At 39.7% G+C, this 15,969-nt stretch overlaps 1 protein-coding gene across 1 annotated transcript; it reads right to left on the bottom strand.

Moving 5' to 3' along the window:
- Window positions 1-1,730: 1,730 nt before the first annotated feature.
- LOC109741803 (protein CHROMATIN REMODELING 20) lies at window positions 1,731-15,155 on the bottom strand. Its single transcript, XM_020300890.4, has 26 exons — window positions 14,882-15,155; window positions 13,771-14,132; window positions 13,134-13,196; window positions 12,956-13,051; window positions 12,765-12,857; window positions 12,067-12,257; window positions 11,721-11,958; window positions 10,138-10,233; window positions 9,532-9,609; window positions 8,955-9,431; window positions 8,558-8,835; window positions 8,368-8,455; window positions 8,067-8,270; window positions 7,630-7,749; window positions 7,021-7,187; window positions 6,320-6,461; window positions 6,003-6,152; window positions 5,855-5,910; window positions 5,481-5,781; window positions 5,126-5,267; window positions 4,950-5,005; window positions 4,436-4,668; window positions 3,134-3,337; window positions 2,976-3,054; window positions 2,619-2,854; window positions 1,731-2,377 (listed from the first exon to the last, which is right to left on the bottom strand). Exons 2-26 carry the CDS (start codon window positions 14,083-14,085, stop codon window positions 1,999-2,001), a joined length of 4,482 nt encoding a protein of 1,493 aa, XP_020156479.1. The 5' UTR covers window positions 14,086-14,132; window positions 14,882-15,155; the 3' UTR covers window positions 1,731-1,998.
- Window positions 15,156-15,969: the final 814 nt, after the last annotated feature.

Genomic DNA, 15,969 nt, shown 5'->3' with positions numbered 1-15,969 from the left:
CTACATGTTGGCTTCACGTACTTTCGAATACACTTCAAACGAGTTGGTACAAGATGAAGAAATCTATGTGGTGGGAGTTTGTGACATCCACATTCTCGGAACAATTGCAGAACACCACAGAAGGATCCAAGTCCCTCGACGAGTACTTCTTTGAGATGAAGCAAGCCTTGTGACGAGCCATTGAAGACGACACCATTTGGATGAAGTACCACTTCACGAATGGATTACACAATGATTTCACTAAGGCCATCTACCTCAAGAAACACAATTCCCTCGATAACCTGTACAATGGTGCTCTCAAGGCAGAAAGATACACCAAGAGGGCCAAGGCTACTCGCACCCAAGCACACTTGACAACAGCCAAGCTCCAAGAAGGAGAGTATGAGGATAGCGCCACCATGATGTCCAAGCCCGACACGACATTATTCTAAGATGGCGCTACGAAGTTTGATATCACCGTCCTCCCTCTTAGTCATGGAACTAAAGATGCCTTGTCGAGCATGACTCTTTTTGAAGACAACGCAACGATGACTACGACTATGGAGCCACTCAGGGAACATGCTTTGGAGGCAAGAGACATGGCGGCGAGCAAAGAAAAAGCTTCCACCTTTTGCGACGAAGATAGTGAGATGGCCGAGCATGATGATGTGCCATGGTGACGAGATGGTCATGATGAAAAAAGATGACGCACCCCCACATTATTCCATCAAGATGATGAAGATGGCCACAAGTTGATACTTTAAACCACACCCACTTCGCATGAGCAGAACAACCAAGATAACAAAGGTGATGATGATGTGATTGTACCTCTAGCGGACAAGGATTGCTCGCATGATACTGATACTTCTTTCGCTATGTCACATGATATTTTGCATTCTAAGTGCTTTGTTTTGCTACCCATCTATGATGGTATGATGATGGGTATGTGATGTCAAGTAATTTTTATACCATGCTACACATGATGTCTTCTGATAATATGTCATATGATTTTTGCAACCCTTCAATCTTTGTCTTATGCTATGGATGAGATTTTTGAAATTCACATATTTGCAGTCTTCCCGTTTTTGTAGTAACTTATCGACACGTTTGGTTGGGACAAAAAAGCACAACTTCCAAATACAGTGACTTCCGAAACAATAACCAGCGTTTGTTTCGCTCGCGATGTATTCTGTAACAGTGCTTCCTGATACGGCGCTTCGTAAAGTTGAAACCGCCCGAAGCGGCCGGGGTTAGAAATCAGACCGCGGTGTATTCTGTAGCGGTGCTTCCTGATACGGAGAGCGCACGAACCAAACAAAGGAGGTATTACGTAACAATATTCAGAAACAGCGCATCCGGATTGATACGCTAAACTGAATACGTTACCATGGCCGAACCAAACGCATCGTATATGTCATTCCCATAGAATTCAACTTGGGACTGGATATGTCCCATAAATTCAAACACCCTTCTAGTTGCCATCCAAACTGACTCTGCAAAAAAGAAGATGGCGGTAGAGACTAAAGAGAGATGGATCGGTCGAACCTGAGACGTATTGCAGCTGAAATGAGCTTGCCTTTGGAGATACAGTGTTTATGTTAGTGTTACGTGAGCAGAATAAATGTTCAGATGCTGTAGGAAATTTTGCGAGGGTTAATCGTTACACCGATATCTGGGTGCAGGATGCTCCCAAGTTTGTAGCTACCCTTCTGGCAGCTGATTGTACGCCTTTACGAGAGTAATAAACTCCATTTTCCATCTCAAAAAGAAATCTCCCTTGCGAAATTCACAGCTCGTCTGCAGACCCAAAAAAACTCAATTCCAATTAATTCCCTAAGTGAAACTCCTGACAACAATCTTTCACCGACCACGTGGTTCTCCGTTTGTACCAAAAGGTGAGATTTGCCCTCTCACTAAGTATATACACTAAAAGCCTCGCAGACAAAATGCATACGCTAACCCTTAAAAAACGAGCTGAAACGCGTAGCCGTGATTCCACATGGAGTAAGCCAAGTGGGGTCACCTCAATCTACCATCTGATCTGTTTAGTGCCTCCCAACTAATGTTCTGGCCACATTCGTCACAGCTTGTCGTGCATCCTGCTTTGGTACCGTGGCTTCTGAGAGTCAGCATGTGGTTCAAGTTGGTGCATTTCTTCTGGTTGTTCGAATGAGATTTTGGTTGCTGCGCTTGCCGACTTCTTGAAGTAACTTTAGGCGGTGGAGGGTTGGTCTCTGTTGGTTTTCTCTCGGAATCATGTGCACCTTTCCTTGCCACGGCATCCAACTGCTGCGATTGTTTGAAATTTGACCATGCCATATCTTGCTCTTCCTTGGTGAGTCTTTCCTCTTCGTTTTCTTGCAGAAGAACTTCGTGTTCATGGTAACCTGCAATCCACCTGTAAATTTGAACCAGATATTACGCTTCCAGCAACTGCTTAACACACATATACATTCATAGCAAGAGAACAACATAAATTAGGCAGTCGAGAAAGAAATAAACGACCTCCACATGTGTGATAAGTTTATGAATTCCAAAATATTGGGCATTATAGATTTTATAACCTGTCTTTTTCTTACAAAAGAGAATTGTGACGTGATTTCTCTTATAAGTTTTAACATAAATAGGTTAGGCATTACCGAGGATGATCACTAAGTAGGTTCAGCATGAGCGTGTCCACCGGTAGTTCAGTGCTATTGGGCATGGATAGCTTCTCCGTTCCAACCTTAGTGTGATCAATTATGGTATCATTCCCACTCTCGTCCAACATTTCCTCATCACCAAATTCAAAGAGATGCAACATCTCTTCTTTGGAGATTGTTCTAGACACTTGCTGTCTATCCACCACTCTTGCTGCGAGCCCTTCTTTTGTAACCTATCAACAACCAAGAGATTCATATTGATAAGATTCCAAACAAGAACTTTATTTTACTATGTAAAAAAACAATTTAGTTCTAACTTGGGACCCCACCAGAAGGCAGCAAATATCACAATACCTGCCGCTTATATATTTTTTCTTCCATTGTACCATGTGCCATTAGGCGGTAAGCGTACACAGGTTTCATCTGGCCATACCTGTATAGAGTACACATCAAATAAACATATAATCACATAAAAATGCAATTAATGTGTGAATCATGCTACTAGTTCTTACCTCCAAACCCGATAAATGGCCTGCAAATCATGTGTTGGATTCCATGAACCATCCAGAAGGACCACACGGTTTGCTGCATGAAGGTTTATACCCAGAGATCCAGCTCGAGTAGATATCAATGTGCATTTTACTTTTGTGTTTGCAGGGTCATTAAATCTTTCAACAAGGTTCTGCCGCTCGGAAGATGGAGTGCTCCCATCAAGCCTGTATGGCACAGTACAAGTATGTGGTATTTGAAGAATTAAAACTGATGATACACAAATCTTTGCAGAACAGGGTGCTCAAAGTAACAACACCATCTTTGCATAAATAAATAATTATTATGAACACTATTTGTCAAACTACACGCTGGTAATACAGCAGTCATCTTTGCAGAAATAGTGCCAAAAATGCTGCCATAGGGGACCAAAATGATCCAAAAACTTGTTTCAGCATGGTATGTCATGATTAGTTGCAAGCTTAAACTGTCATAGTTATGTCAGCTTGTATGGCCGCCAGCAGCAAGCTAGGGGCATCTGGATGAGGATATTCTCGAACAAATTTTACAACTGAAATATCCTGCCATCGATATATATTTTAGGAAGCAACACACACACACGTTCACCTGAGTCGCAAAAATTGTAGCATCCCTGATTCACGCAGTGTCCTAAAGAATCACCAGTTACCAGTCAACAAGAACAGGTCCTCTTTTCTGAACCCTGTCTACTTCAGGGCTATAGAATTAACCACCCACTCTCTCGCAGGATTGCTTAAAAAACAATATAAGATCGTTTTCTCAAGCTATGTTAGCTTGAAAAATGATCTTATATTGTGGGACGGAGGGAGTACATTATCGTTAGATTCAATCCCAAAGAATTGAAAGAAAAGAAATAGAAAACATAACCCAGCAGGTTTCCAGCAGAAAAAAAGGCACTATGTACCACTGTTATAAAGGCGGGAAAACTCTTGGAATAAAAGGCACATTTTCTTTCACATTATCATGTAATAACTAACGAACTGCAAATTATTAATGATATATTTTGTAGTTTACTAGAATAAACACAATATTGTGGTAAACACTTTCATACTGTCGTCGCAAACAAAAAAAAAAGACTTGCATACCAATAGGTTCAGGTCTTAAGTTGTCCACAACAAAAATAAGTTAATCCAAAAAATAGACGAATTGACAACACACAAGATTATCTCATCCGCACGCCGAAACAACAAATTAAAGCAACAAAAAACTGTGAAACTACCTAATCCACACCAATAGTTGTACGATTCATGTGTGCAAAAGAAATACAGTCAAGTGTGGAGGTATACCTGTACCAGTCCTTGCCCTGCTTCCAGTATTTGCCTTCCTTTCCTTTGATTTGCATCTTAGATAGATAAAACTCCACCAAATCCAAAGTGGTTAAATTCTGGCTGAACACTAGTGCCTTGTCACCCAATTCATAACAAGTCGCCAGTATATCAAGGAGCAAGACCATTTTGCCACTGTAATCTGCTTCCTTAAAAGTATTATCATCCAGAAGGTTCTCCCACCAGTTACTTTCCTACAGGAAAACAGAAGCACATAAAGGTAAAAAATTTAACGACATTAATGTGCGGGTGGAAAGCATTGCACCACTAAAGGGTCTGCATATGTTTCAATTTATCCACCATTATGGTACATATAGACCGTATTAGTAAACAGAGACCCAGTACACAGCTGGACAGTATAAATAACTGAATAGCATTGTATGCACAATGCACTACAGAATATCGTGCCAATTAATTTTTGCCATACTTCAATTGGAAATTTCTGATAATCTACATTGTGTGAATAATCAAGTACCTCGTTCAGAAAGTCAATTTTCTTGGACCGCTGATCAGTTCTACTCTTCTGTTTCCCTGAAACGACAAAAACAGTTCAAACCAGGTGTAAATTCTGCACAGAAGAACAAAAGGGAAAATGCATCGGAGGAGCTTCAGGCTAAGACATCAAGGGAAAGGCACTAAATAACAAATTACCTCCATTTGGCAATTGAATTTCAATATTATGATTATCATCACTAGAACTCTCATCCGTCAGAAAGTTCTCAACAGCATCTTCTCGGCGCAGACTTCCTCTCTGCTCTTTAGCCATCTGGAGAAGGCCCGGGTGGTTCCATATCTACACATTAACATATAGTCCAGCATAAGTAACAAAGTATAAAGAAATATGATCATGGTATAACACAGTAATACTAAGGTTAGTTCAATTTTAGTTCAAAGCTGCGACACTTATTTTGGATCGGAGGGAGTAGCATTTTAGCAACAACAAATAAGACCAGACAATGTTACTTTTTTTTTGTTTAATGAAATGCACAATGATTCAAATTTATACCTGGGCTAGTTTTTGATATTTGGCAAAGAAGCCACCGTGCTGATAAGGTTTTTCAGAAGTGCCGCTTGAGAAACCATGCACATCCAAGAATCTTCGGTATAGTTTTCTTTGCAGTTGAGAGAGCTTTACGGTAATGACAAAAACCTTCTTTGGCGGTAGATCATTCTTCACCACATTCATGTCCATTCGCTGGACAAAGCCTTTCAGCTGTTCATACAGAATGTGTGACCGTTGGTTCATGATCTTGACATCATCTGATGTAGAATTTGTGTGTTGCCCATTTTCAATGGGGTTCTGGAACCTGATAGAACAAAACATCTCAATCCCAAAATTTAAAGACATTAAGGTGCCAATGTAACTGAGCATTACATTACCTATTGCGGAATTCATGGCTGCTTCCAAGAAAACCTTCCCTGACAAAATCAACCATCTGATCACAGGATGAACCAAAAGCAATTAGGCATCAAATATTGTCAGTAACTGGAAGATAAAACTGTATATGGTAAAATGGAGGTTTCTTACACAGTAATATTCCATCAAATTATTCTGTAACGGGGATCCAGTTAACGCAATTCTTCTTTGCGTCTTTACTTGTTTTAGAGCGTGTGTAGTGTCAGCCTTCCTATTCTTGATCATATGTGCTTCATCACATACAAGAATATCTGGCCCACACTGACAGTGACATGTAAGTGAACTACATCAGAACCCATGGCAAACCGAAAACATTATACATCATAATTCATGCAAGACATGAACATCTACAAGTTATTATGCTCTCACATAATGAGCTGGCATACATACAAGCTTGAAACAAAATAACACAACAAATGGAATATCACCTGCAATGCATTAGAAATCTCATCTGCGGTATCTTTTTCCTTCACATGTCTTCCAAGAGATAAGTTCCTAAATGATGAATAACCAATGAGAAGTACTCCACCTTTTGCTCGCCACTTGTTAAGTAAATACAGCCTTTTTAGCCTGCAAATAGAAAGATTAGAGATTAGAGTGGAAATATGTAGTTCCATGACAAAAAGAAAGATTAGAGTGGAAATATGTAGTTCCATGACAAATATTAATAATGAAAACATCACAAACAGAGTGAACCCACATCTCCACAAAATATTTACATATAAACACACAGGTTTTTCTGAACTGAAAACTGTAGAAGAAGCCGCTATGTTTCACAAGAACACAACAGACACACCAAATAAAATCCTTAATTTATGTCACAAAATACAAACCACCAATCAAGTTCCATCTCCCATGGTAGGAATCAGTGTATCAATGGTAGTAGTTGTTTAACATAACAGATGGCCCTTTTCAGAGCTTCTCTTTAGACCTCATAGGGTAAAGATTTCTTTAAAGGCCGGTACAAGCTAGATTGTTACTATTCCAATTGCAGTAGAGCACATTAAGTTTTTACAAGCTGGAATTATTGGCACTAGACAGTCTCTAGGCTACATCCATTGAGTAAAGAAATTTAACTACATTAACAGTAACACAAAGGATAACATAATTACAAGTAAATTATCCGCACCTCGGAACATCTTCCAACATGTACACACGAAGAGGCTTTAGTTCGGCCGGTTGCCACTTGGTGAACTCTTTCTTCCAATTATGCAGAACATTAACAGGGGTAACTATAAGTGCCGTGCGGAGTCCCAACTGGGCACATCTCATAACAACGTACAGGAAGGTAATAACCTGCAAAGTACAATTCATAAATATAGGTATGCAACTCCAACTATAGTTCATGTCATGGGGGTGGAATAAGGCCAAACAAAGGCTGCCTTGAAAAACATTAACACTTGCTACATAATTAATACTCCCTCCGTCCCAAAATAAGGGTCTCAACTTCGTACTAAGTTTGTATATAGACATATTTTAGAGTGTAGATTCACTCCTTTTGCTCCGTATGTAGTCAATTGTTGAAATCACTAGAAAGACATATATTTAGGAATGGAGGGAGTACTAAGCTTGAGACACTTATTTTGGGACAGAGGGAGTAGCAATTAAGCACGTACACCGAAACTGGTAAAAGTGAAAAGCACACATCGCATACGTTAGAATAGCTCCCAGCACATAATTTAAATCGACATCAGAATATGTTCATGTAACTGGATCAAGGTAAAATATCTACACATACCTGAAAAGTTTTCCCAAGCCCCATGTTATGCGCCAAAATGCACCCAAAACCTTTGTCACCAGATTTGACTGTTCTAACAGACTGGATAACATTTTCCCACAAAAATATTATTCCTGCTACCTGAAATATGAGAATGCAACATATAAGGGGTCCAGCGGCTGTATGGGGTAGAGGTCATGACTGGTATGCAAGTGACATGGTGCCACCTAGCAAACAATTACAATTAAAGAATGTTAAGCATCTTAAAGCAAAATTATGAAAGCAATGGTAGGAACACAGTCAATCATCATGTGATAAAGATTTCTATTTGTACATTTCACCATGCAAGCACATTACGAGCCAGCACATCATTTTTGATACAGGGTTTTACAAATCAAATTTAATTGCAAGGATGAATGCGCATCGCAGCGTTTATAGGGTATATATCAAAAACAAACCTGATGAGGCTTCAGTTTAGCAGATATGCTGCTTGGAATTCTAACAGGTTCCTCGTCTTCCTCCCTGGCAGGGTTGACAATATGGCCATCCCCAGCATCCTGTAGAAAGACTTCCGATAGAGCCCCAGAGGAAGTTCCAGTGTTGCTGCTCCTTAACTTGCTGGCAGACTGCTCATGCATGGACTTCAAATGTTCTTGCCTAGCCTATAAAAGAATGTACAAATTACAACCTGGACAGCTTCCAATAAAAACAAATGTTTGATATGTCAAAACAAAGCTTCAAAACGTAAAAGACACACACCTTCTCCATTGCAATTTTACGCTTTGTTTCCTCCCCAAGTTCTGTATCATCCATGATTCTTCTTATCTTCTTTTTCCTTTTGTGCTTGCTGAACAGGTTTTACATGTTCGATTAGCTTGAAAAATCTTCAGTGTTATATCTACAGTGTGATAAATAATAAGAATACTGGTAAAAGTGCAAAAGGGCATACCTAACAGGGTCATTGGTTTCAGTTCCAGAAGTGTTGTCACCCTCGAGATCAGAAGATTCAACACCACTCAGAGCCTTATCACATTCAGAAATTAAGTGTTCCAGTTGACTGGGTTGGCAGCAGCAACACTGCCAGCCAGTGACTTTGGCTTCTGATATGCATTTCTCACCAAGATTCTTTAACAAGCATTTTGTACAAAAAAGCATCTTACACGAACTGCAACTTAGAAGTTGTTCACATTGAACACACCAGGTGCAATAACCACCAGATACAGGGCCCTGTAATAAAAATAAACAGCTTAGCTAAGAATATTACAAATGCATTGTTCATCCCCCAAAAATAACTGATGTTATTTTTAAACAGTTCAAAACTATCAGCAAAGAGGGTAAGTATTCACCTCAAGACGGTTCTTCTCTATCACCAGAAATCTGCAAGACCCACAAACAGCAACATCCAGTACTGGGTGACGATGCACATCAGAGGCATTCAACATTTTGGTGCAAATTGTGCACTTAAAAGCCTTAGGTAAATCCATATCACTAAACTTAGGGCTTTGTGATGGGAAAAGATCAAGATCAATAATGTCAACCCCCTTTTCAAGCTCTGCTGAACTATGCTCGCTGTCCTTGATATGCAAAACTAGCTTGCGGTCCATCTGCATGTCATCGTCACTCTCTATCACTACAGTTTTCGACCTCTTGTGGTCAAGCTCAACATCATCTTCGCGTGTGCGCTTCAGCAACTCAGCGGAAACTTCATCTTTATCCATTTTCTGTTTTTCAGATTCAGGACGACCACTGTTGGTGTCCAAAACACCATCATCTAGAGGTAGCTTACAGCATCCATTTGATGACGAGGCCAAACCGAAGTTGCCCTGCATTGAATGTTAATTAGAGCACCCAAGAGAAACAGAACCAATCCAACAGAGTAAGAAAAAGACTGATCTCGCGCCAAATACTAACATGAGCAGTTACCTTACACCAGCCGTCTGTCCTTTTTTCCATATAACGCCGCAAACGTTTTATCGCCTTTGCATCATCTTCTTCTCTTACCTACATAAGGTATTTCATTGGTATTTACATAACAACAAATAACATGATGTACAAAATATCAGCAATCCTCAGCTTTTAAACAAGCCGTTATGTCACTTGTATTGCAACCGAATCAGAGAATCGGCATGACCACATAGTACTGAGCGGTGTTTCCTCATAAAAAGAAATAGGTTCTGAGCAATAGAGAACAATCAGGAAAGGTAGATAGATACAACGATTATAAGCATCGCAGCGAAGTCATTGGTATGCAGAGTAAATGTTTGCAATCAGCATTTTAACAAAGTAGACATGTAACTACCAAAATACAATTTGAGATTTTAACATTTTATGCATCCACCGTGAACAAAACATACAACTCTATCAAACTAGGAGGAACTAGGTGTTATAGAAAGCAATAAATCAAGTAAAAACAGGAAACAAGCGCGCACGCACACACACACACTCTAGGACTATACAAAAAGCCCAAAGGAGATATTTAAGGATAGGAACATCAGGACAAAGAAGGGTGCATGGTTAGTTTCGACTGACCTTTCTGTATTTTCTCCTCTGTTCTTCAGAAAGCTCTATTTCATCAACGCATTTTATGTCATCAACAGCACCATCAACTTCAGCTATCTCCTCTACCTATAGAATAATAATTGGAACTTTGGTGGAACTATTCCATGGAAAAAAACAAATAAAATAAGTGGAAATTTGGATGGTGGCCAGCTTTACAGAAAATATCAGTATAATGGTAAGTACCATGGTGAACCAGTTACACGAAAGAATAATAAACATGGAACTCAAAACCAAAAAAAATACTGTCTCATTATTAAAACTAAAAAAGGATGCAGAGAAAAAATATAAGTGTCACACTAATATTAACAGAACAACCCATTTTCATTCTAGAACTTATAAAAAACCTTTAACAACAATGCTTATAAACAATTGTATGATGCATAGCTTCTATAATGATCAAAAATATGGTATCTTTACATTAAAATATATGTTGCATTCTTGTCTAATGTAAGCAGGTGAACTCAATGTGCACAAGAGGAAAATGTTTCAAGATGCAATGATGCTTAGGTTGATGGAAATTACAGTAGATCGCTAACAAAAGTATCACCAATCTGTAAAGAAAATGTATGGAGGGAGCATGCACGATGACTCACTTAATTCTTGGATGTTTTCAGTTTTGAAAGACCTCAAAGCTAATTGTGGTGTACTTATTAGTTACTTAAAACACATACAACCCAGACGAGATACCTGCCCTTGGTGACTCAACTTAAACCTAGTTTTGTTTGCCAAACTGATAGGTTAAAACACACCCTTCACAAACTGGGCCTTATATTTTGAAACAGAGGAGCAATCGAAGGCACAAAGAAGGTTAAAAAAAACACTTAATACATTAGCTTTTGGTGTAGCTTCCCCAGCTAATTGTATATCGATTTCCCTAACATAAATACATAATACCCATCAAAATGTTATCGATTGACAAGAATGCTGCCTTGGACCCCAAAAAACAGGAACTACTTGCAAACCAATATCAACTTCCTGAAGAAGTCATCTAATTTCAACTGGAGGGAGTAGTATGTTACTGAAAGCAATGACGGCATATATATAAGATAATTGATGTGCTTTCAACAACACAGCTCCAGCATTAGTTTTGCAAGATCAATCTAGACACCTTTTGAACATGCAAGCACTGGCGGTACTAAAAGTGTGGCCGCATTCATAGTGATACATTGTTAAATGGAGGGAATAGTAACCTGGATAACAGGATTGGTCATCAAGACACTGTGCATGCAACGGTTTGTATCCACGCCATATCATATTCATTACAAACATACAAGGTATATCTTTAGTTGTCTTAATCTTATCCAATTCATTTGACCTGTTGTTGCACTAATCAGATTGCACGCTTCAATAAATACAAATTCAAGTTAACTACTACTAAAGTTTACATTTCCCCAGACTGGAGAAGCATCAACAAGAATAGCTTCCTCTCTAAGGGAAATACATAAGTTTAAGATAGAATTATATTTCAAGAACGTATTGGATGAGCGCATGAGGCTAAGTAAAATGCAACGGTGACACCACACAATGTAACAATGATCAGTTAAAGCTGGTACCTCATCAACTCCTGGAAATTGGAGACCTAAGGCGGCAGCCTCCTGGGGTGTATTGGCCAGATAAACTGATGCCCAGTTACTGCTTCCAAAAGAAGTTTTGGCACCCTCATTAGATTTAATTAGTTCATTGAATGAACTCCAACTTTTCTCATGGCACTGTACAGAATCATCATCCACAACAGGAACTTTTCCTGCAAGAAAGCCACTGGCACCTTCCTCCAGCAGCCTTCCATGTTTTCTGTTTGAAGCAAGTAGACTAAAGCTAAGGCTCGAAAAACAGAACAAAGGAGTAACCAACTTCAGTCCCTGACAGTTTACGTCAAAAAACTGTTTCCCCTAACATTACCTCCTTACAGGTCTACAAGACTGCAGGGACTCATCAGCTTTTCTGATTGATTGATTAGCTTGTTCAGGAACTTGAGAACCAACCCAATGAGTCCTGTTTTTCCATGCTTCAGTCTCACAAACATTTGGCGCTTGACTTTCTATTGATTTATAAAGGCTGGGAAGTTCAACGCCAGCAGCATCAAGTTCTTCCTGCAGTTAAAATTGCAATTTAGCACCTAGAGATACTGAAATAAACATCTACCAAAGGAAATGTAAGTAAAATAATGTCTCAAATTTCCTTCAAAAAAGTAAGTCTCAATTTAATATGACTAGAGTTGTGATATACTTTTTTTGAAAAGGGGTGCTTTAGATTTAAGCATTACACCCGGCCTCTGCATAACTAAGATGTACACAGCCAACACAAGGTCATGAGGCCTATGATAGAACAAGTTTAACACTAATCGCCTTTGTAAATATGTCTTAGCAAGGTCGAGAACTTCAGCGAATCTAATCAAGAGACTAGAAATACATGGTTAATCTAATATGAATAAACAATGAAACTTATTTTATTTAAATAAATAAATAAAGCACGGGCATTTTGGACATGCATAGGATATCACATGGCAATGCCAGCAGGCATCACTATAGCACTGAGATATAATTTATCACCGGGTTTATTAAATGGACAGAAAGATGCTCTTTCGAGCAAAAGCATACCAACAGAACAGCACTACGGATCTCCAAATCATCAAGTTCAGTTGACCATTCCTTCTTGAATTGCTCCATCTCAATTGACACAGCTAAGTCCAACTATTTTAAGTAAAAATATATATATCATTGTATTGAACAGAGAGACTTAACAGTTAAGAATTTATAAACTGAAGCAAAACATAATCATTTTCACAAACCGCATCTCCTTGGAGCCTCTCAGATAACTCCAATCTTACTTCAGCCTCAATTTTTTCCAGTGATTCCTTTTCAAGTGATTCTTGCGCCTCAGCTGCCTGAGTGTTACCAAAGAAAACAATGAATGAAATGCTCAGGAAACAAAGGTGTCCATAAGACAACAGGGGTTATAAAGGTTACTTTGCTCTCAACATAATGGAATTCAGCAACTAATTCTTCGACTTTTTCCTCGGGCAGAGCCACCTGTTGGAAATCAATTGAGAGAACTTATAACCAAAATATGCACCCAAAAGATGGATGACAACACATCAAAATTACAGATTGCTGAAAAGAACTTGATATAATGCAGAACAGATGTGAGTAACATAAGTTGCACCTGCTATGTTTCAATCTGTTCAGCCAATCAATTGTCAATCAAAACCGAATTGATCGACAAGAGAGACCAAACTAGCATAATAAATGTTAGCATTAAAAAATACAATCATAGAAATGTTGAGGTGCAGCTGCAGCCTGATAAGATAACATTGATGATTAGTCTAGACATCATAATTGTGCTTCACAACTAAGGGGGGCAAGGACAGAGAAAAGCATATCAAGCAAACAATAGAAAATACTAAATGGTGTTCAACAAAAGCTGTCGAGAGTTCCATGTCAAGTTGGAAAATTAACTACAATCCATACAGCAAACATACATTTTCTAGGGACATGGTGACCATACTTTTTTCTCTGATTTAGAAGTTATGATCTCGAAATTGAACATGTTAAAAGTTAAAAGTTGGCCAGCCATAGATTTAAGTACATAATTAGATGCACAAACCTCAATGTCTGTCTCCTCAACATCAGACTCAGAAGTTTGTTCATTCTCTGACTCACGGAGAAATCCATACAGGTCACTGTCTGAATCATCATCACTGCTCATGGATGCTTCTTCATGCGCACTATTGTCCGTTTTGTCACATCTGTGTTCCTTGTGCTCCTCAAATGGACCTTCTATGATGTTGGTTTCTACTACAACTTTGTTCTCATCGCCTTCAGATTCTATAATTATGACATCATCTACTGGCTGTCCATTCGAGTGAAGAGCTTCTGTTTTCTTTAAATCGCCATCAGATAATTTTCCATTCACATCCATAGCTAGTGTTGACTAGCAGCGCTGCTACACATACATACAATTGCTTTCTGCAAAACACAAGGAAGACAAAGATTAGAATAATTTGAATGTAGAACTTACACATGTTCAAGCAACAATAAAGAGATAGTAAATGTCATGTACTTTCTACATTTTCGTGAGCAGTAGTTAACAACTTAACAGTAATGCAGTACGACGCGTATCATCTAATGAAGAACTAAACAGAGCAGCATCTGAAGAACTTGGCAGTTGGGACTACATGAGCCGACCACCACACTGAATAAATGTTTGCAGCCACACCATTGCCGGTGGGACCCCATGCGTAAGACAATCATTTTTTCAGAATGCCAAAAGCAGCCTGCAGGAGGTTCAAATCATTTCAACTCGCAGAATCGCACCGAACCCGATCAACCCAGAAATAGATCAGACACCATGACACGTCATTAAACCCTAAACAACATCTCACATGCAGCACCAGCAAACAAGGAAACTTTCCGTGATTCTCCGAGAACGCTTCAGCCTTGCACTGCACGCGCAGAAAAGAGACGCGCCAAACCATGGAACCGAAAACACCCAAAATAGGACACAGCGCGAATGAGAAAAAAACAATCGAGCAATCCCAGAAACGACCACATTCCCCCAACAATTGCAACCGCCCACCCGCCGCCATTTCGTCGGAGCCGATCGGGGGAGGAACCGATGCAGGGCGCTCGAACCCCCTCCCCTTCGATCACGGAACACCAGCAGGGCAACACACGCACAAAAAGCGCGAACCGTACAAGGAGAGGCGAAGATTTACCTCGGAACGACGCACGCGGGGAGCCCCTTCTCTCTGCTAGGGTTTTCGTGCGCCTCTGCGCCCAAAAAACCCGACAAGGGCGGGCCGGGGAGGAGGCGCGGGGCGAGGCGGGACGGAGGTGGGCAAAGGGGCGCGAGGTTCTGTGGGGAAAGCGAAGGGGAAGATTGGGGAAACAATGGACGGGAAAAGGAAGGTTTTCCTCTTTTTATATCGAGGAAAAAACGAATGGTTTCTTCACTTAACAGCAAGCGAAACGACCCACGACCCGCCTCCTGCCTTTCAACTCGTCGCTCCTCCTCGTTTCAATCAAAAATAAATAAAAATAAACTCGTCGCTCCTCCTTCCTGGCTACTCTTACCCACACGACGACAGGAAAACACCCCTCTCTCTCTATCTTTTGTGAAAACACCCCTCTCTTTACTTTACGTTTTTTAGGGGTCCCTCGCTCTCTAGTGTGTACTCCGCACGGCGGGAGATGAAAACTTAACGGGGAACCTGATCTCGACTCTTCGGATTTTTCTTTTCTCGTGTTGGGCTTTGTGAAATTAAATGGGATGTAATTAAGTTTTTTAATAGGGAATGTAATTATTTTACGAGGAAGCCAACTTCCACTCGAAGTTAGCGATAGATTTCTCGAGCCGCTCGCCTCTACTCTCAAGTGTAAAAAGAGCTCAGAAAAAAAATAAGGACACTACTAGGATTCGAACACACAACCTACTCCCTCCTTTCTGGTTTATAGGGCTCAATTCAAAAATCTCATCAACCAAGATAGATGATGAGTGGTGGAATACTTTTTGTAATTTACAAAAGCACCCAATTAATGCTCTCATTTTCCTTAAAAAATTATGTTTACCAATGTATTAAGGACGCGTCTAGCGCTCGCTAGCGCTCCGGAGCGGCTGTCACTTTTCCCATCAAACAAAAAAGAAAGATTCTTTCTCATTGTAAAAAAGGTAGAAAGGGCATGCAACATATTTTTAATTACAGATTGAAAAGCAACCAAGTGTGAACACATTAATTTAGAGTTTCTTTTCATTTAAAAAGCCATAACTTTTGAATCAAACATCAAAATTAAAATCCGCTTTCAC

This window comes from Aegilops tauschii, chromosome 1, assembly GCF_002575655.3.
Source record: "Aegilops tauschii subsp. strangulata cultivar AL8/78 chromosome 1, Aet v6.0, whole genome shotgun sequence".
NCBI classification, from domain to species: domain Eukaryota; kingdom Viridiplantae; phylum Streptophyta; class Magnoliopsida; order Poales; family Poaceae; genus Aegilops; species Aegilops tauschii.
This window is presented reverse-complemented; position numbering and strand designations above follow the sequence as displayed.

Bases quoted from the DNA above. Each gene is read 5' to 3' on its own strand.
- LOC109741803 (XM_020300890.4), bottom strand. From the start codon at position 14,085: ATGGATGTGAATGGAAAATTATCTGATGGCGATTTAAAGAAAACAGAA. The intron at 9,432-9,531 runs GTAACTGCTCAT...CATTCAATGCAG, and splicing joins GGACAGACGGCTGGTGTAAG to GGCAACTTCGGTTTGGCCTC. The intron at 8,271-8,367 runs GTGTGTGTCTTT...ATTCTTTTATAG, and splicing joins GTAAAATTGCAATGGAGAAG to GCTAGGCAAGAACATTTGAA.